The 14380-nt window shown below is 38.6% G+C and overlaps 1 protein-coding gene across 1 annotated transcript in view; it reads left to right on the top strand.

Moving 5' to 3' along the window:
* The first annotated feature begins 831 nt into the window (after positions 1-831).
* LOC143672784 (NEDD4-binding protein 2-like) overlaps positions 832-14380 on the top strand; it is a 44767-nt gene continuing 31218 nt past the window's right edge. Inside the window, 14 exon segments of the mRNA XM_077147286.1 lie at positions 832-850; positions 962-1202; positions 1296-1860; positions 1862-2326; positions 2329-2452; positions 2455-2749; positions 2751-3763; positions 3766-4137; positions 4140-4193; positions 4238-4270; positions 4273-4482; positions 4485-5582; positions 5585-5649; positions 8512-8580. Coding sequence (XP_077003401.1) covers positions 832-850; positions 962-1202; positions 1296-1860; positions 1862-2326; positions 2329-2452; positions 2455-2749; positions 2751-3763; positions 3766-4137; positions 4140-4193; positions 4238-4270; positions 4273-4482; positions 4485-5582; positions 5585-5649; positions 8512-8580 — 4623 coding nt within the window.

The raw sequence follows: 14380 nt of genomic DNA on the forward strand, positions 1-14380 counted from the left end.
TATAGCAGGGTCTTAATGTTACCTAGATCTATCATTAGTGAAAGGCTCTCACCATGTACAGACATTGCTTTCCACAGATTCTTCAAAGCAACTGAACCAAAGCTAAAAAGGGTTAGAATATAATCTGCTTCACTTACATTATGGAGACTAAATGTAATCCTGCATTTTTTAAATCATACCTTTACAGAGAACAAAAAAATAAAGAAAAGAGGAAAGAAAATAGAGAACTTTAAGGACAGGTAAAATGTAATCTTACCTGCACTAAGGAAAAGAGAAAGTGAAGTCAGAAGCCTTTGTTTGTGTCACTCAACAATGCCCATGCTTTCAGACTGTCTTAAGCAAATCACTGGAATTATTTGGAACACTGGGGCCATTCAAATGAAAAATAGTTTGATGTTCATCTTAAAGGGATGTTATGAAAACAAAATGAAGTGAAATATATAGCATATATCAGAATATCCAATGTTTTTAAAATACATAGTAGAAATATTCTGAAAGCCACTCATTGAGGATTAGGCAAATAAAATAAAGTAAGAATGCTATTTCAGAAGGGAAGTTACAAAAGGGTGCTCTTCCACGGCCGGAAGGAGAGCGGCAGTGTCTTCCCACCCGGCACTCTGGCCACGCGTCTCCCCGCCCCCTCGCCCCCGCCCCCTGCGGGCGCCACTGCTCGCCAACCCAGCACAGCCCCAGAGAGTGCAGTGGCAGTGGCGGGAAAGGGTGACGGCCCGGGCATCAACGTCCTCCGCCCGCTGCAGGAGCAGTGGAAGATTAAATGAGATAATGCATGTATCTGGCGCATGATATTTTTATTTTATTTGTGAGAAAGAGATGGACCTGAGAATTCCAGGTACTAAAAACATCCTATTACTGCTGGAATATGCAAGATATATAACCCTGTTTTCTTTGAGGTATGTTTTAAATATCAAACATTTTAAATAAAAAAAGGGAAGCATTTTAGTTTTTGGAATCAGAACACCAAGGAGAAGGAAAAGTCTTAGGGGGAGTCCTTTTCAGAAGACTACAGACTCTAAGGAAGTTGTCGTGTCGGGTATTGCTAGTCATGAGGAGTCAACCACTGCTATTCCTTCCATGTATGAAACAAAAATTGATCAGGAAGAACTCCTCACCAATATATCAGAGATGTTTTCTGATCTGGATCCTGATGTAGTATATTTGATGCTTTCTGAATGTGATTTCAAAGGGAACAATAATTGGGTGCTTAATAGGTGCCAGGCCTTGTGCACAGCACTTTTTCATGGATTATCTTATTTAATCCTCACAACAACCCTTTGAGTTGAAAATGCCATGGGTTTTTTATTAGAATTATCTGCTGCTGATGCCAAAACAGAAGAATCATCTTTAAAAAGCTTAGTTGCTTCTGGGACCCAAGAAAGTGCAATAGGAGATGATATAATGGAAAAGTGTCCTTTTGATGGAGATAGGGAGGATTCAAAAATGGATTCATTTTTGAACATGCAGCTAGCTGAATACTTGGATTCCTTAATACAGAATGCTTTTGAGAAAGTGAATTATTCTCCTGATGATGAAGTACACCGATTTTTGCCTTTGTAGGATGTTAATAGTTTTAGTGACTCTGGTGAATTTATAAATTCAGATTCAAATAGTATGACTTCCATTCTTTCTGCACAAAATTTGGATTTGCAAAATGAAAATTTAGAGAACTTTGCCTCTACATTAAGTGCATATCCCTTAATTTCACACTCAGTTTTGAATGAGTCTTAAAGTTTTATAGGGGATAACACATTGGCATTGGAAGATGACTATCCTGATGATTGTCTTCTCAGTTCTTCTTTAAATGTGCCAGATGACTCTATCATGGGTTGTAGCAATCATGATGAAAGAAAGACAGAAGGAAACTTTAGAATCTGAGTGTATTGAGGCTCAATTCTTTGAAGTCCCTGTAGATTTGGATGCTAGTGCACCTCAGTCTCCTTTAAATCTTTCTGCACAAAACCCAGGGCTCGATTTATTTGCTGCAGGTGGGGGTCAGAAATCTACTTTGGCCCCTGATGTGCTTATACCTTCTGAGGGGTTCAATTTCAAACCATGCAAATATACTGAACTGCCACCAAAGGGAAAGGATATGAATTACTGCCCGGTACTTACCCCTTTTCCTTTACTACTGTCTCCTTCTCCACCTCCACCGATGTGGAATCCAATGATTCCTGCTTTTGACCTCTTTCAAAGAAACCATGGCTTTGTAACTCCTGTCATGACCACAGCTACATGCTGGAGACCTGTCAGCTATACATTTCCACCCTCTGTTATTTCTCACACTTCTGCAGCAAAGGCATGGAGAAACAAAAAGAAGGAAGTAGTGCTTATCAAGTACAAGAAACTCCAGTTTCTTAGGCTGTAAGGAAGAAGACATCTTATGTTGGACTAGTTCTTGTTCTTCTCAGAGGACTTCCAGGATCAGGGAAATCCTTTTGGCAAGGATTTTGCAAGGGGATAATCTGGCTGGAATCGTTCTTAGTACTGATGATTATTTTTACATAAATGGACAGTACCAGTTTGATATAAAGTACTTAGGAGAAGCACATGAATGGAACCAGAATCGCACAAAAGAAGCACTTGAGAAGAAGGTATCTCCTATAATAATAGATAATACAAACCTACAGGCATGGGAAATGAAGCCATATGTTGCTTTGTCTCAAAAACGTAAATATAAAGTCCTTTTCCAGGAACAAGATATATGGTGGAAGTTCAAACCAAAGGAACTTGCAAGGAGTAAGCAAAGAAAAAATAACAAGAATGTTGGAAAACTATCAGCGTTTTGTTTCAGTGCCAATGATCATGGGCTCTTCAGTTCAAAAGAAAGCTGAATGTATTGAGTTTTGTGCATCTTCTTATGGCAGATTTACCATCCCAAAAGACAATGAAGATATTACCTCTAAAAAGGAAGAAAACATTTTATCCTCGTCTTTGAAGCACCTAGAGTTAACTGAAGAAAAGAAACTCAAACTGATTAATGAAACTATGTCACCCGAGAATATTGCTTATCTTTGTAATGCGGATTTAAACAAAGGAGAAAATGAAATAGCTGATATGAATCATAGCATTCAGAGTGCTTTCATTCAGGAAGCTCTAGAAATGTATTTTTCTGACTCTGAAAGCAAAGTACAAGTAACAGACAAAAGTGAAAAAGAAGAGCAAGTAGAAATGGCTTCTGAAAAAGAGTGCAGCAAAACTGATGCATATAGTTCTGTAGAGAGAGTATCACCAAATTTTTGCTATGGCGAAAATAATCAAGAATACTGCAGTCTCACAAAGACTATGTCTGTTCAAGATGAAAAATCTTTATCTGGTGAAATGTTGGAAGAAAGAGCAACTGTAAAGAAAAAAGCCTTTGGGAAACAAAAAAGCAGATCAACTTTGGGAAAGTTCCCGAGACAGGAGCTATCAAATTTTGTTGGTGACTGGTCAGTTGATAAGACTATTGGTCAGAGGACAAAAAGGAACTGAAAAATGGAAAAAACTGCATCTATACAAAGTGACAAGAAGTATAATTCCCTTCATTTGCATGGAGTATTAGATAATAGCGTATCTGTGAATATAGATAGTATGCAGCAACAAGGATGTCCACATGAAAGTATAGAGGATGGCAAGAAGTCACATTTTGAAGATACTTTAGAATTCCTCAATAGCTGTAAATATGGTACTTATGAAAATACTGAAAAAAATACATCAAACTCATTCAGCATTGTGGGTGACTGGCCTTCGTCTGATCGTTTAGCTCAGAACACAGATCAAGAATGCCAAAGGCTGGATTAAATGAACCAGACTTAGAATTTGGCACTAATGACAGTATGAAGGAAATATTCTTACACACAACACATGAGGCCTGTTGGGGCACAAGCCCTGAAGAACCAAAGACATTGGACAACTCAACTCTAGGATGTTCTGAAATGCTACCCAATGAAATGCCTCATGATGATAAGTCTTGTCAGAGTACAAAGATTCATGGACAAGATGCAATATCTCTTACTTTTACCGAAAGTGCTATTTCTAGGGTAGTAGAACCACAAATTATAACTGAATTTCCAGAGGATAAATCTACAAGAGTCTCTGGAACAGGAGTAGGCATGTGTACCCAGACTGCACCACAAGATTTTCTCTCTCATGGAAAGTAGAAAAGAATAAAATTATTGTTTCAGATTCTGTCAGAATTAACAGAAGATTAGACAGGAAGATTAATCTTCTATTAATCTTCTATTAAGAGGAAGATTAGATGGATTTAAGCACAAACTTTAAATATTAACACCAAATCAGAGGCTAAAGAAGCAATTCCATATAGGGTAATGTATGATAAAAGCACATATGTTGAAGAAAGTGACCTTACCAGTGTTGATGAATCTGAAAGTCTTAACATTTTATGTAAATTATTTGGATCCTTTTCATCAGAAGCCCTAAAAGACCTATATGAGTGGTGTAACAAAGATATTATTTGGGCCACAACCCTTTGTTGGATTCTGAAACTAAGTTATGTGAGGATACTGAATCTGAGAATTTCCAAAAATCATATGCTGAATCGCAAATTTTGCCAAGTTCTCAAAGTTTGAATTTGAAGGAAATTATTAGTCAAAGAGAGACTTCAGAGGATTCTAATTCTCCTGTTCCAGAATTTAGCCAGGCACTTGGTATCAGTAATATAGACCCACAGCCTGTCTGTGATGCAGTAAATGGAGATTTAGAGCAAGCAGGAATAAGAGCTATAACTCCTGAAAGACCTGGGTTAATAACAAGTGTATTTCCTAATGCTACTGTAGATCTCAAGAAGACTAATGAACCACTTCCTAATAGTCAGGCAGAGCTTTCAGGTTTGTACAGCATGAAGCAGTCTTTACCAGGTACTCTAAAAGCTGCCACCCCTACAGACCTGAGTGAAATGGAGAAGAATCTAGTTGCCACAGAAATTGGTGACAATATACATTCTTCTGTGAATGTGTCTGATATTTTAAACTCTGTTTTGAGTACTTCAGATCTTGAATCAAATGAAGAAATTCATTTTACTGGCCCTTTTGAAGTAAGGAAAAATGCAAATCTTCCAAAGGATAATGCAAAATTTCATATAAATACAGAAGAATTTATGAATGAAGATGAATAGGAAATGGAGAAAATTCTAATGGCAGGGAGTAATTTGTCAGCAGGAGTTAGTGAAGAATATAAAACTGACATGCTGAATCCTACACCAGTGATGGCCAAATCTCTGACCATAGACTGTCTGGAATTGGCATTACCCCCTGAACGGGCTTTTCAGCTCAATGAATTATTTGGCCCTGTTGGTACTGATTCAGAATCTCTAAGAGTTGAGGATTGTGTGGTTCATATAGATCTGAATCTGGCTAAAGCGATTCATGAAAAATGGAAGGAATCTGTAATGGAACCACAAAGACAAGAAGAAGTCTCCTGTGGCAAGCATATCCAAGATTCTCCCATGGTTGGGCATATTAGTCTCAATAATCCTGAACAAAAATCATCTCACAGAATAGGCAGAAAATTATTGAAGACTTTAGCAGTGCCTGAAATGCTACCCTTATTTGATCAATGGAATGCTAAAATGAAAAATTATCACTCAGAGAAATAATGTCAGAAGAAATTGCCTTACAGGAAAAATTTGATTTGGTATGAAGTATATGAATATTAAGCCATTGTCTCTCACTCTATTTGATAACTTTATCATTTTCATTTAATTCTGCATCTCTTAGTCTGGAATCTGCTTTAACCTGATTGAAGTCAATGTTAAAATGTAAAAATGTTTTAAATATACTTTCAAAGCTGGAGGTTTTTACTTCTGGAAAACTAGTTGATATTTATGTAATAATAAGCCATCTCTGTTAATCAACATTGTTTTAGATTTAAATTTGCAGATTGAGCTGTGTCTTTCCTAGTTTCTACTATTTGACTCTGTAATTTTTAAATTTCTAAAGATTAAATTATTTCTATTTTACATAAAATAGTAATAACAAATGTCTGTCTTGCTATTAACGTAGCATCTATCCTTGAAACAAAATAATATGAATGTGAATTAAAGTAACCTTTCTTTTCTAAACTTCTCAAACAAGTTCAAATAAAAACTTAACTTTACTTTGAAAAAAAAAAGAAGGGAAGGTACATATATTTTCTAGGTCACTGAAGAGACCTTGATGGGTTTCTGTGGTTTATCATATCCAAGGAATTAGAAAACTGTCTGTTCTCTTGAGCTGTATAGAAGCACCACTTTGGTGATAACACTATGCAAACTTGATCTAAGCTAGGTATGCCACACTAATTGCCACAGTTGTAAGCTTTTGATGTTCCATACAAAATGATTATTGCCTTGCTTGCTTCCATAATTATGTGTTTTCCATATTGTAATTTGAGAGATTACTTAGTAAAATTATACATTAAATCAAACCTAGTGCATTTGTCCTCTGAGAAAAACAAACAACAAAGGACTCAAGAGATACCTATGGACCCTGAAGTAGTAACAAGAGAATCTGAAGCAAAATGGCTTTGCCTTTCAGTAAATGACTAGCCAGGCACAGTGAGTCTTTGCAGTCCTTAAAATTTAATGATGCTTTCTGGGTTTCTAATCTGCTCTCAATGCTTATTGTGGTGTGCACTGGACATAGTGCATAAACCATAAAGAATCTGGAAATAGCTGTAGGTTGAGACTATCAAATTACTTTATTTTAATGAGTCATCTCCTTATTAAGAGTTGAGATTAATAATAATTAGAATCTGGTTCATCATATATGTAAAAAATTAAAAATGAAGTTCTATGCTGGATCAAATAATGAACATCCTAGTCACTGCTAAACTACATATATAATATTTAGTTAGAAAACTGAGTATTTGCCAGTCAGTAAATTAGCTGACCCTACTTTCTAGTCAGATTATAAAAATATTCTGAATATATTATCCCTATTTACTAAATTACTATGATATTGAAATATTGCTTGAATGTATCATTTTTTAAAAATTCTTCTCATAAAAATTTTCAGGAGCTAATCCAGTCAATTGAAGTGCCTATGTTTATTACTCACTATGTGGAAAGGTGGCAGTCATTGCAATTTGTATCAGGCAATGCTTGTTAGACATTCACCAACTGTTGAGATTTCCTGTTGCTGGCAGTGACAGATGTTAGGGTTCCCTTGGCTAAGTCAGTCCCATCTCCAAATCCAAATCCTCACCACCTCAATTAGATTCCCAAGAGATAAGACTCAGGATCCATACAGTCAAAGGTACAATCATTATCACTTATAGGTCTCCTGTTCTAAATGTTCATCTTCAACCCTACACATCCAGACTAAACAGTAGAATTCAAAGAGCTCTAAGACTTCACCCAATGACAGTTAAGCAGCCCTTCTTGTTTCCTTACCCTGAAACATCACATTGAACCAGCTTAGCCCTCCACTAAGCTCTGAATGACAAAAGACACACTCCGATCCTTATTTATCACTACAACAAGAATACAGGGTAAAAAACATAAGAGCAAGGAGAAAGAAAAGGCTCACCCTTTCCTGTCTTCCTCCAGAATAGTGACCTCCAACATATGTCCTTCCTGGAGGGAAGCCACTAAAAATTACAAGACATCAAAATGATGGCTTCAAAGAAGTTATGCAGAGAACTTCGTAAGCATAGAAGGAAGGGATACCTCATGTAGAGTCTGTCATTAGTTATTCATGCATTGGTTAATAGCACCTTCTGCAAGATGGCAGAAAGAACAAGACATTTAATGGGGGCAAAAAATATCTAAAAATAATGCATAGATGTTTTAGCTGAGTTTCAACTTTATGAGTTTCTTCTGTCTTATTGCATTCTTAGCCTCAGAAAGTTTCACTGAAAAAATATTTGCTTTATCATTATGTCATTTCATTCACCTGCAACCTATATTCTTCAGAGAGATTGAGGACAAATATCATAAAAGATTCTAACTATTTGCCACAATTCCCAAAATGCAATCTATTCCTTGTGGATCAACACAAGTTCTCATGAACTAACTTTAATAGAACATTTTGATACATTGCAGACCTGAGTTTTGGCTATACTAGGATCTAAGTTAAGAATCAAAATACATTCAGAAAGGGGTGGGCCATGGTGGCTCAGTGGCAGAGTTCTTGCTGGCCATGCCAGAGACCCAGGTTTGATTCCTGGTGCCTGCCTATGCAAAACATATATGTATATATTCAGGAAAAAATGATGTAGTGCTACCAGACAATACAAGAACATTTCTGAAGTTGCTTAGATGCAAAATTTTTATTTTTTTAAGTGAGCATCTTGGGTTCACTATAATGAGTATGTCAGAATAAGATTTGGAACACAATTCACAATGGCAAATACAACTGCTGACTGCTTTTGGCTTTACATAATTCTACTGGAAAAATCATTTGTCCTAGCAGCTGTCAGAGTTTTCTGAAGTGTGGGCATATGAGACTTTTGGATAATGCTGTGTACATACAACCCTGCTGCTCCTTCTTACTCTCAAGCTGCATGCACCCCCAGATCACCAGTGCTGAGCCCAGGGAGCCCAGAAACAACTACCAAGAGTGCCTCAAGCTCAATGACAACAAGGTATGGTATTATTTCCTTATTACATGCTTTCCTGTACTCTCCAGATACAAGTGCAGCCCTCTCCCAGAGATCGCCAGCACCTCACAACCAGAAGTAGTTCATCCAGTCTCAGAGGGAAACTGGACATTCACTTTTCTTCTTTCTCCTTCCATCCCTCTCTCAGAGGTCCAGTCAGTTCTTTGCTGGTTCATGCCCTTTTTGTTAGTGGAGACAAAGAAAATGAAATAAAACTAAGCCAGAATCAGTCTCATTTTAGCTACTTGCTAATCACTCTAATAAGGTCTGATAATAGAAAATACAGAAATTACTGCCTAAATGAACATGCTTAATTCCTCTGGAGTTCATTGGCCATGTAACCCAGATGCCTAAGTAATGTGATCCTGAGCTGGATAGAAAACCTCAGTGCTGCAGAATTCTCAGGGGCTGGCTAGATGGGAGCTCTGATGATCACTTGAATCTTCTTCTTGGTAAACAGACACCCTAAGGTTTTTATAGTCCCAGCATGTAATACCATGCTACGTAACTGAGCTCAGAAGTACCCACAGTTGGGAGTTAGGAGTTTGTGATAAATTTCTGAAATGAAGGTTGATTTTAAAAATGTTTAAACACCTTCATATTTTTTTTCACGTTTTTCATGCTCCAACACCTACTCAGTGTGTGTGTAGAGGGAGAAGCATTGCTAAAAATAGAACAAAATTTAGATAGGTAAAGTTTACACTAGTCCTAGCTCTAAAAGAATACCTCTTCTCCTATCTTGTACAGCTTACTACCTTCAGACCCATCGTGACCTAAGGAAAAATTATGAGGCATCTAAAGCAGGTAAAAAATGTTGGTACACTGGTCACCGTTGTGCTAAACTGTGCCAACTCTGCATCTTCATGGGTTAAAAAGTTATTTTAAAGGCATGCCATAGAGAACATGGTAGAAAGCAAGTGAAATTGGTTAGGGAAGTAAGAACACTTTTGTGAAGAAGATAAATCAGGAAACTTATCAAGTTTACTCAATTCTTTCTCCCGGGAGTGTTTCCTTTCCTAAGTATCGTTATTGCCTGAGTTCACAATTTCATATCTCTGCTTCCTTCTGCTTTGCTACCACCATCAAAATCTAACTGATAATAACATTCTTCTTGCTAACTGGAAAAAAATCATTTAAATTAAGAACCAGAGATATATCAATTTTGTTGATGGAAATTCTCCTACTAAATAATGATGTCAATAACTACCACTGAAACTCAGCCCAGAACCACTTTGGGAGTGGATTTTTTTCCATGTTAATACTGCAGAGTGTCTTGACAGATATTTAATTCCTTGTGCTGAAACAATCCCTCATCCATGCCTCTGTAACACCAACACTGAAAATTAAATACCAATTTCTAGTTCATTTCAGCTGTCCTCCAATGTACATGGGCCGGAGGGGGCCTGAGGCTTTGCTCCCACAGCTAAGAGACCTCCTAGCACAACCCTAACTAGGAATCTCACCCAGCTGCTCTACACCTGAAGACAATTACCAGCCAACAGAGGCACAGGAAAGATTCCATCTCCTTAGGCAGAAGGTGCTTTTCTTACTCATGGGAGGACAGGAAGTCAATTTGAGGTCTGCTGCTATTGGAAGAGTCAATAAACAAACAAAACAAAACAAAAGTGGGACCAAAACAAATACCCATATAAGACTCAAATTCACATTTTCTTTTATCTGCTTAAAAGAAGGGGAACTGGGGGTGAGAGAGAAAGGACACTTGAACCCCAAGGATGAGATTGTAGTGATTCCAAGGTCTGGGTTGGAAGAGAGGGAACAGTATGTTCAAAGTGATAGTGAAAACAGAGAACAAGAAAAATATAAGAAGTTGGAGGATGTCCAATTTGGCAGAGGCCAAAAGGAAGAAGAGACATGTAGCAAGAGAGGAGGTTTGAAAAGAACTGAACTGGTTGTCCTTGTTAAGATGATGGATGTTTACCCTAATGGCAATGACAGGAAGCCATGGGGGTGTTAAGAGAATGATAAAATTGGACCAATTTTCTAGGAGGTTCATTCAGGCTGTAGAATGGAGGGATATTGAACAAGGGCAAATCAGGAGGTGAGCAGAAATGTTAAGAGAATATTGCAGTCACCTCTTCTTTCTTCACCCTCTCAATCCTGATAAGAAAGATTTGGATAGTATGGAAATACAGAAAAATCATACCAGAAAGACACTCAATGTTAACATAGGAAAAATTTATTTTTCTTGTCTATGATCTGAAGCATTTGAAATACTTATCTCCTATGACCCAGAAAGGATCCACGGTCACTCAGACAGGCTGCAATTGGGAAGCATTATCAAAATCTCAAGGACTAGGAGGAGGAGGAGGAGGAGGAGAGGAGCGGTGGACTGGGAGGACCCAAGGGAGGGAAAGCAGAGAGGGTGGGGAACCGAGAGAAAAGTGAAGCTGGGAGGAGAAGGCGGCCGAAGTTGGGGATTGTTGCTTCTGTTTTTTGTTGCCGTTGCTGCCCTGGTGCTGGGAGCTGAGCCGGAGGGAGGGCGGTGGAGAGAAGATGGCAGAGTTGGTGAGCAGCGCTCTGGGGCTCGCCTTGGATCTCAACACCCTGAGTGTGGATTTCTGCTATGATGACAGGAAGATGGCGGCTTAGTAAGACGCGCGGATCTTAGTTTCTTCTCCAGGACACCTACTAGGGGAGTAGAAATGATACAGAAAGCGCCCAAAGCCACAACAGAGATAAAAAAGACAGCGTACCCCATCCTGGAACGGCTGGCTGGCTGAGAGAAGCAGCTCGGGTGAGATCGCCGAGGCGCGCGGGCCTTACCGGGCGGGGTGGCAAGCGGCCGGAGTTACTCCCTTCCCCCTTCCTGGGCCGGCTGGGAGAATTGGAGAGGCGGTCCCCTGAAACCAAGGCGACTGGCGCCCACACCACGCGCAGCCCCCGGACCAACTGAGAGAATTGGATCGGAAACCCCCAGGCCGCAGAGAACGGTGATGGGTGGGGGAGGCCCCTTCCAAACCCGTGACTCCCGGGGAACGTGCACTCTCTCGGGCGGGCCGCTGTCGCTGGTGCCCTCCCACCACGCTTGTTGCCCAGGGCCGACTAGGAAATTCGGACGGGCTCTTTCCCTGGCTGCGGTGACCAGCAACCCTCCCTGCGTTCGGACCGAGGGCCGGCTGAAGCCGCTTCGGCTAGCGAACCCCCAGGACGGCGAGAGTTTCCAAAGTTTAAGGTCCCACAGCACCTTTTACTGGTGGGACCCGCAGACAAACGTGTGCCACGAGCGCCACCTACTGGGCAGGATAAGAAAAACAGAACCCAGAGATTTCACAGAAAAATATTACAACCTTGCTGGGCCGAACACCAAGAGAAATCTGAATAAATGCCCAGACGCCAGCAGCAGAAGATAACTGTCCACGCTCAAAAGATTGAGAATATGGCTCAGTCAAAGGAACAAACCAATAGCTCAAATGAGACACAAGAGCTGAGACAACTAATGCTGAATATACAAACAGAAATGGAAAACCTCTTCAAAAATGAAATCGATAAATTGAGGGAGGACATGAAGAGGACATGGGCTGAACATAAAGAAGAAATAGAAAAACTGAAAAAACAAATCGCAGAACTTATGGAAGTGAAGGATAAAGTAGCAAACATAGAAAAAATAATGGATAGCTACAATGATAGATTTAAAGAGACAGAAGATAGAATTAGTGATTTGGAGGATGGAACATCTGAATTCCAAAAAGAAACAGAAACTATCGGGAAAAGAATGGAAAAATTTGAACAGGGTATCAGGGAACTCAAGGACAATATGAACCGCACAAATATACGTGTTGTGGGTGTCCCAGAAGGAGAAGAGAAGGGAAAAGGAGGAGAAAAACTAATGGAAGAAATTTTCACTGAAAATTTCCCAACTCTTATGAAAGACCTAAAATTACAGATCCAAGAAGTGCAGCGCACCCCAAAGAGATTAGACCCAAATAGGCGTTCTCCAAGACACTTACTAGTTAGAATGTCAGAGGTCAAAGAGAAAGAGAAGATCTTGAAAGCAGCAAGAGAAAAACAATCCATTACATACAAGGGAAACCCAATAAGACTTTGTGTAGATTTCTCAGCAGAAACCATGGAAGCTAGAAGACAGTGGGATGATATATTTAAAATACTAAAAGAGAAAAACTGCCAACCAAGACTCCTATATCCAGCAAAATTATCCTTCAAAAATGAGGGAGAAATTAAAACATTCTCAGACAAAAAGTCACTGAAAGAATTTGTGACCAAGAGACCAGCTCTGCAAGAAATACTAAAGGGAGCACTAGAGTCAGATACAAAAAGACAGAAGAGAGAGATATGGAAAAGAGTGTAGAAAGAAGGAAAATCAGATATGATATATATAATACAAAAGGCAAAATGTTAGAGGAAAATATTATCCAAACAGTAATAACACTAAATGTCAATGGACTGAATTCCCCAATCAAAAGACATAGATTGGCAGAATGGATTAAAAAACAGGATCCTTCTATATGCTGTCTACAGGAAACACATCTTAGACCCAAAGATAAACATAGGTTGAAAGTGAAAGGTTGGGAAAAGATATTTCATGCAAATAACAACCAGAAAAGAGCAGGAGTGGCTATACTAATATCCAACAAATTAGACTTCAAATGTAAAACAGTTAAAAGAGACAAAGAAGGACACTATATACTAATAAAAGGAACAATTAAACAAGAAGACATAACAATCATAAATATTTACGCACCGAATCAGAATGCCCCAAAATACGTGAGGAATATACTGCAAACACTGAAAAGGGAAATAGACTCATATACCATAATAGTTGGAGACTTCAACTCACCACTCTCATCAATGGACAGAACATCTAGACAGAGGATCAACAAAGAAATAGAGAATCTGAATATTACTATAAATGAACTAGACTTAATAGACATTTATAGGACATTACATCCCACAACAGCAGGATACACCTTTTTCTCAAGTGCTCATGGATCATTCTCAAAGATAGACCATATGCTGGGTCACAAAGCAAGTCTTAACAAATTTAAAAAGATTGAAATCTTACACAACACTTTCTCGGACCATAAAGGAATGATGTTGGAAATCAATAATAGGCAGAGTGCCAGAAAATTCACAAATACGTGGAGGCTCAACAACACACTCCTAAACAATGACTGGGTCAACGAAGAAATTGCAAGAGAAATTAGCAAATACCTCGAGGCAAATGAAAATGAAAACACAACATATCAAAACCTATGGGATGCAGCAAAGGCAGTGCTAAGAGGGAAATTTATTGCCCTAAATGCCTATATCAGAAACGAAGAAAAGGCAAAAATTCAGGAATTAACTATCCATTTGGAAGAACTGGAGAAAGAACAGCAAGCTAACCCCAAAGCAAGCAAAAGGAAAGAAATAACAAAGATTAGAGCACAAATAAATGAAATTGAAAACATGAAAACAATAGAGAAAATCAATAAGGCCAGAAGTTGGTTCTATGAGAAAATCAATAAGATTGATGGGCCCTTATCAAGATTGACAAAAAGAAGAAGAGAGAGGATGCAAATAAATAAGATCAGAAATGGAAGAGGAGACATAACTACTGACCTCACAGAAATAAAGGAGGTAATAACAGGATACTATGAACAACTTTACGCTAATAAATACAACAATTTAGAGGAAATGGACGGGTTCCTGGAAAGACATGAACAACCAACTTTGACTCAAGAAGACATAGATGACCTCAACAAACCAATCACAAGTAAAGAAATTGAATTAGTCATTCAAAAGCTTCCTAAAAAGAAAAGTCCAG

This window comes from Tamandua tetradactyla (assembly GCF_023851605.1).
Source record: "Tamandua tetradactyla isolate mTamTet1 chromosome 15 unlocalized genomic scaffold, mTamTet1.pri SUPER_15_unloc_3, whole genome shotgun sequence".
NCBI classification, from domain to species: domain Eukaryota; kingdom Metazoa; phylum Chordata; class Mammalia; order Pilosa; family Myrmecophagidae; genus Tamandua; species Tamandua tetradactyla.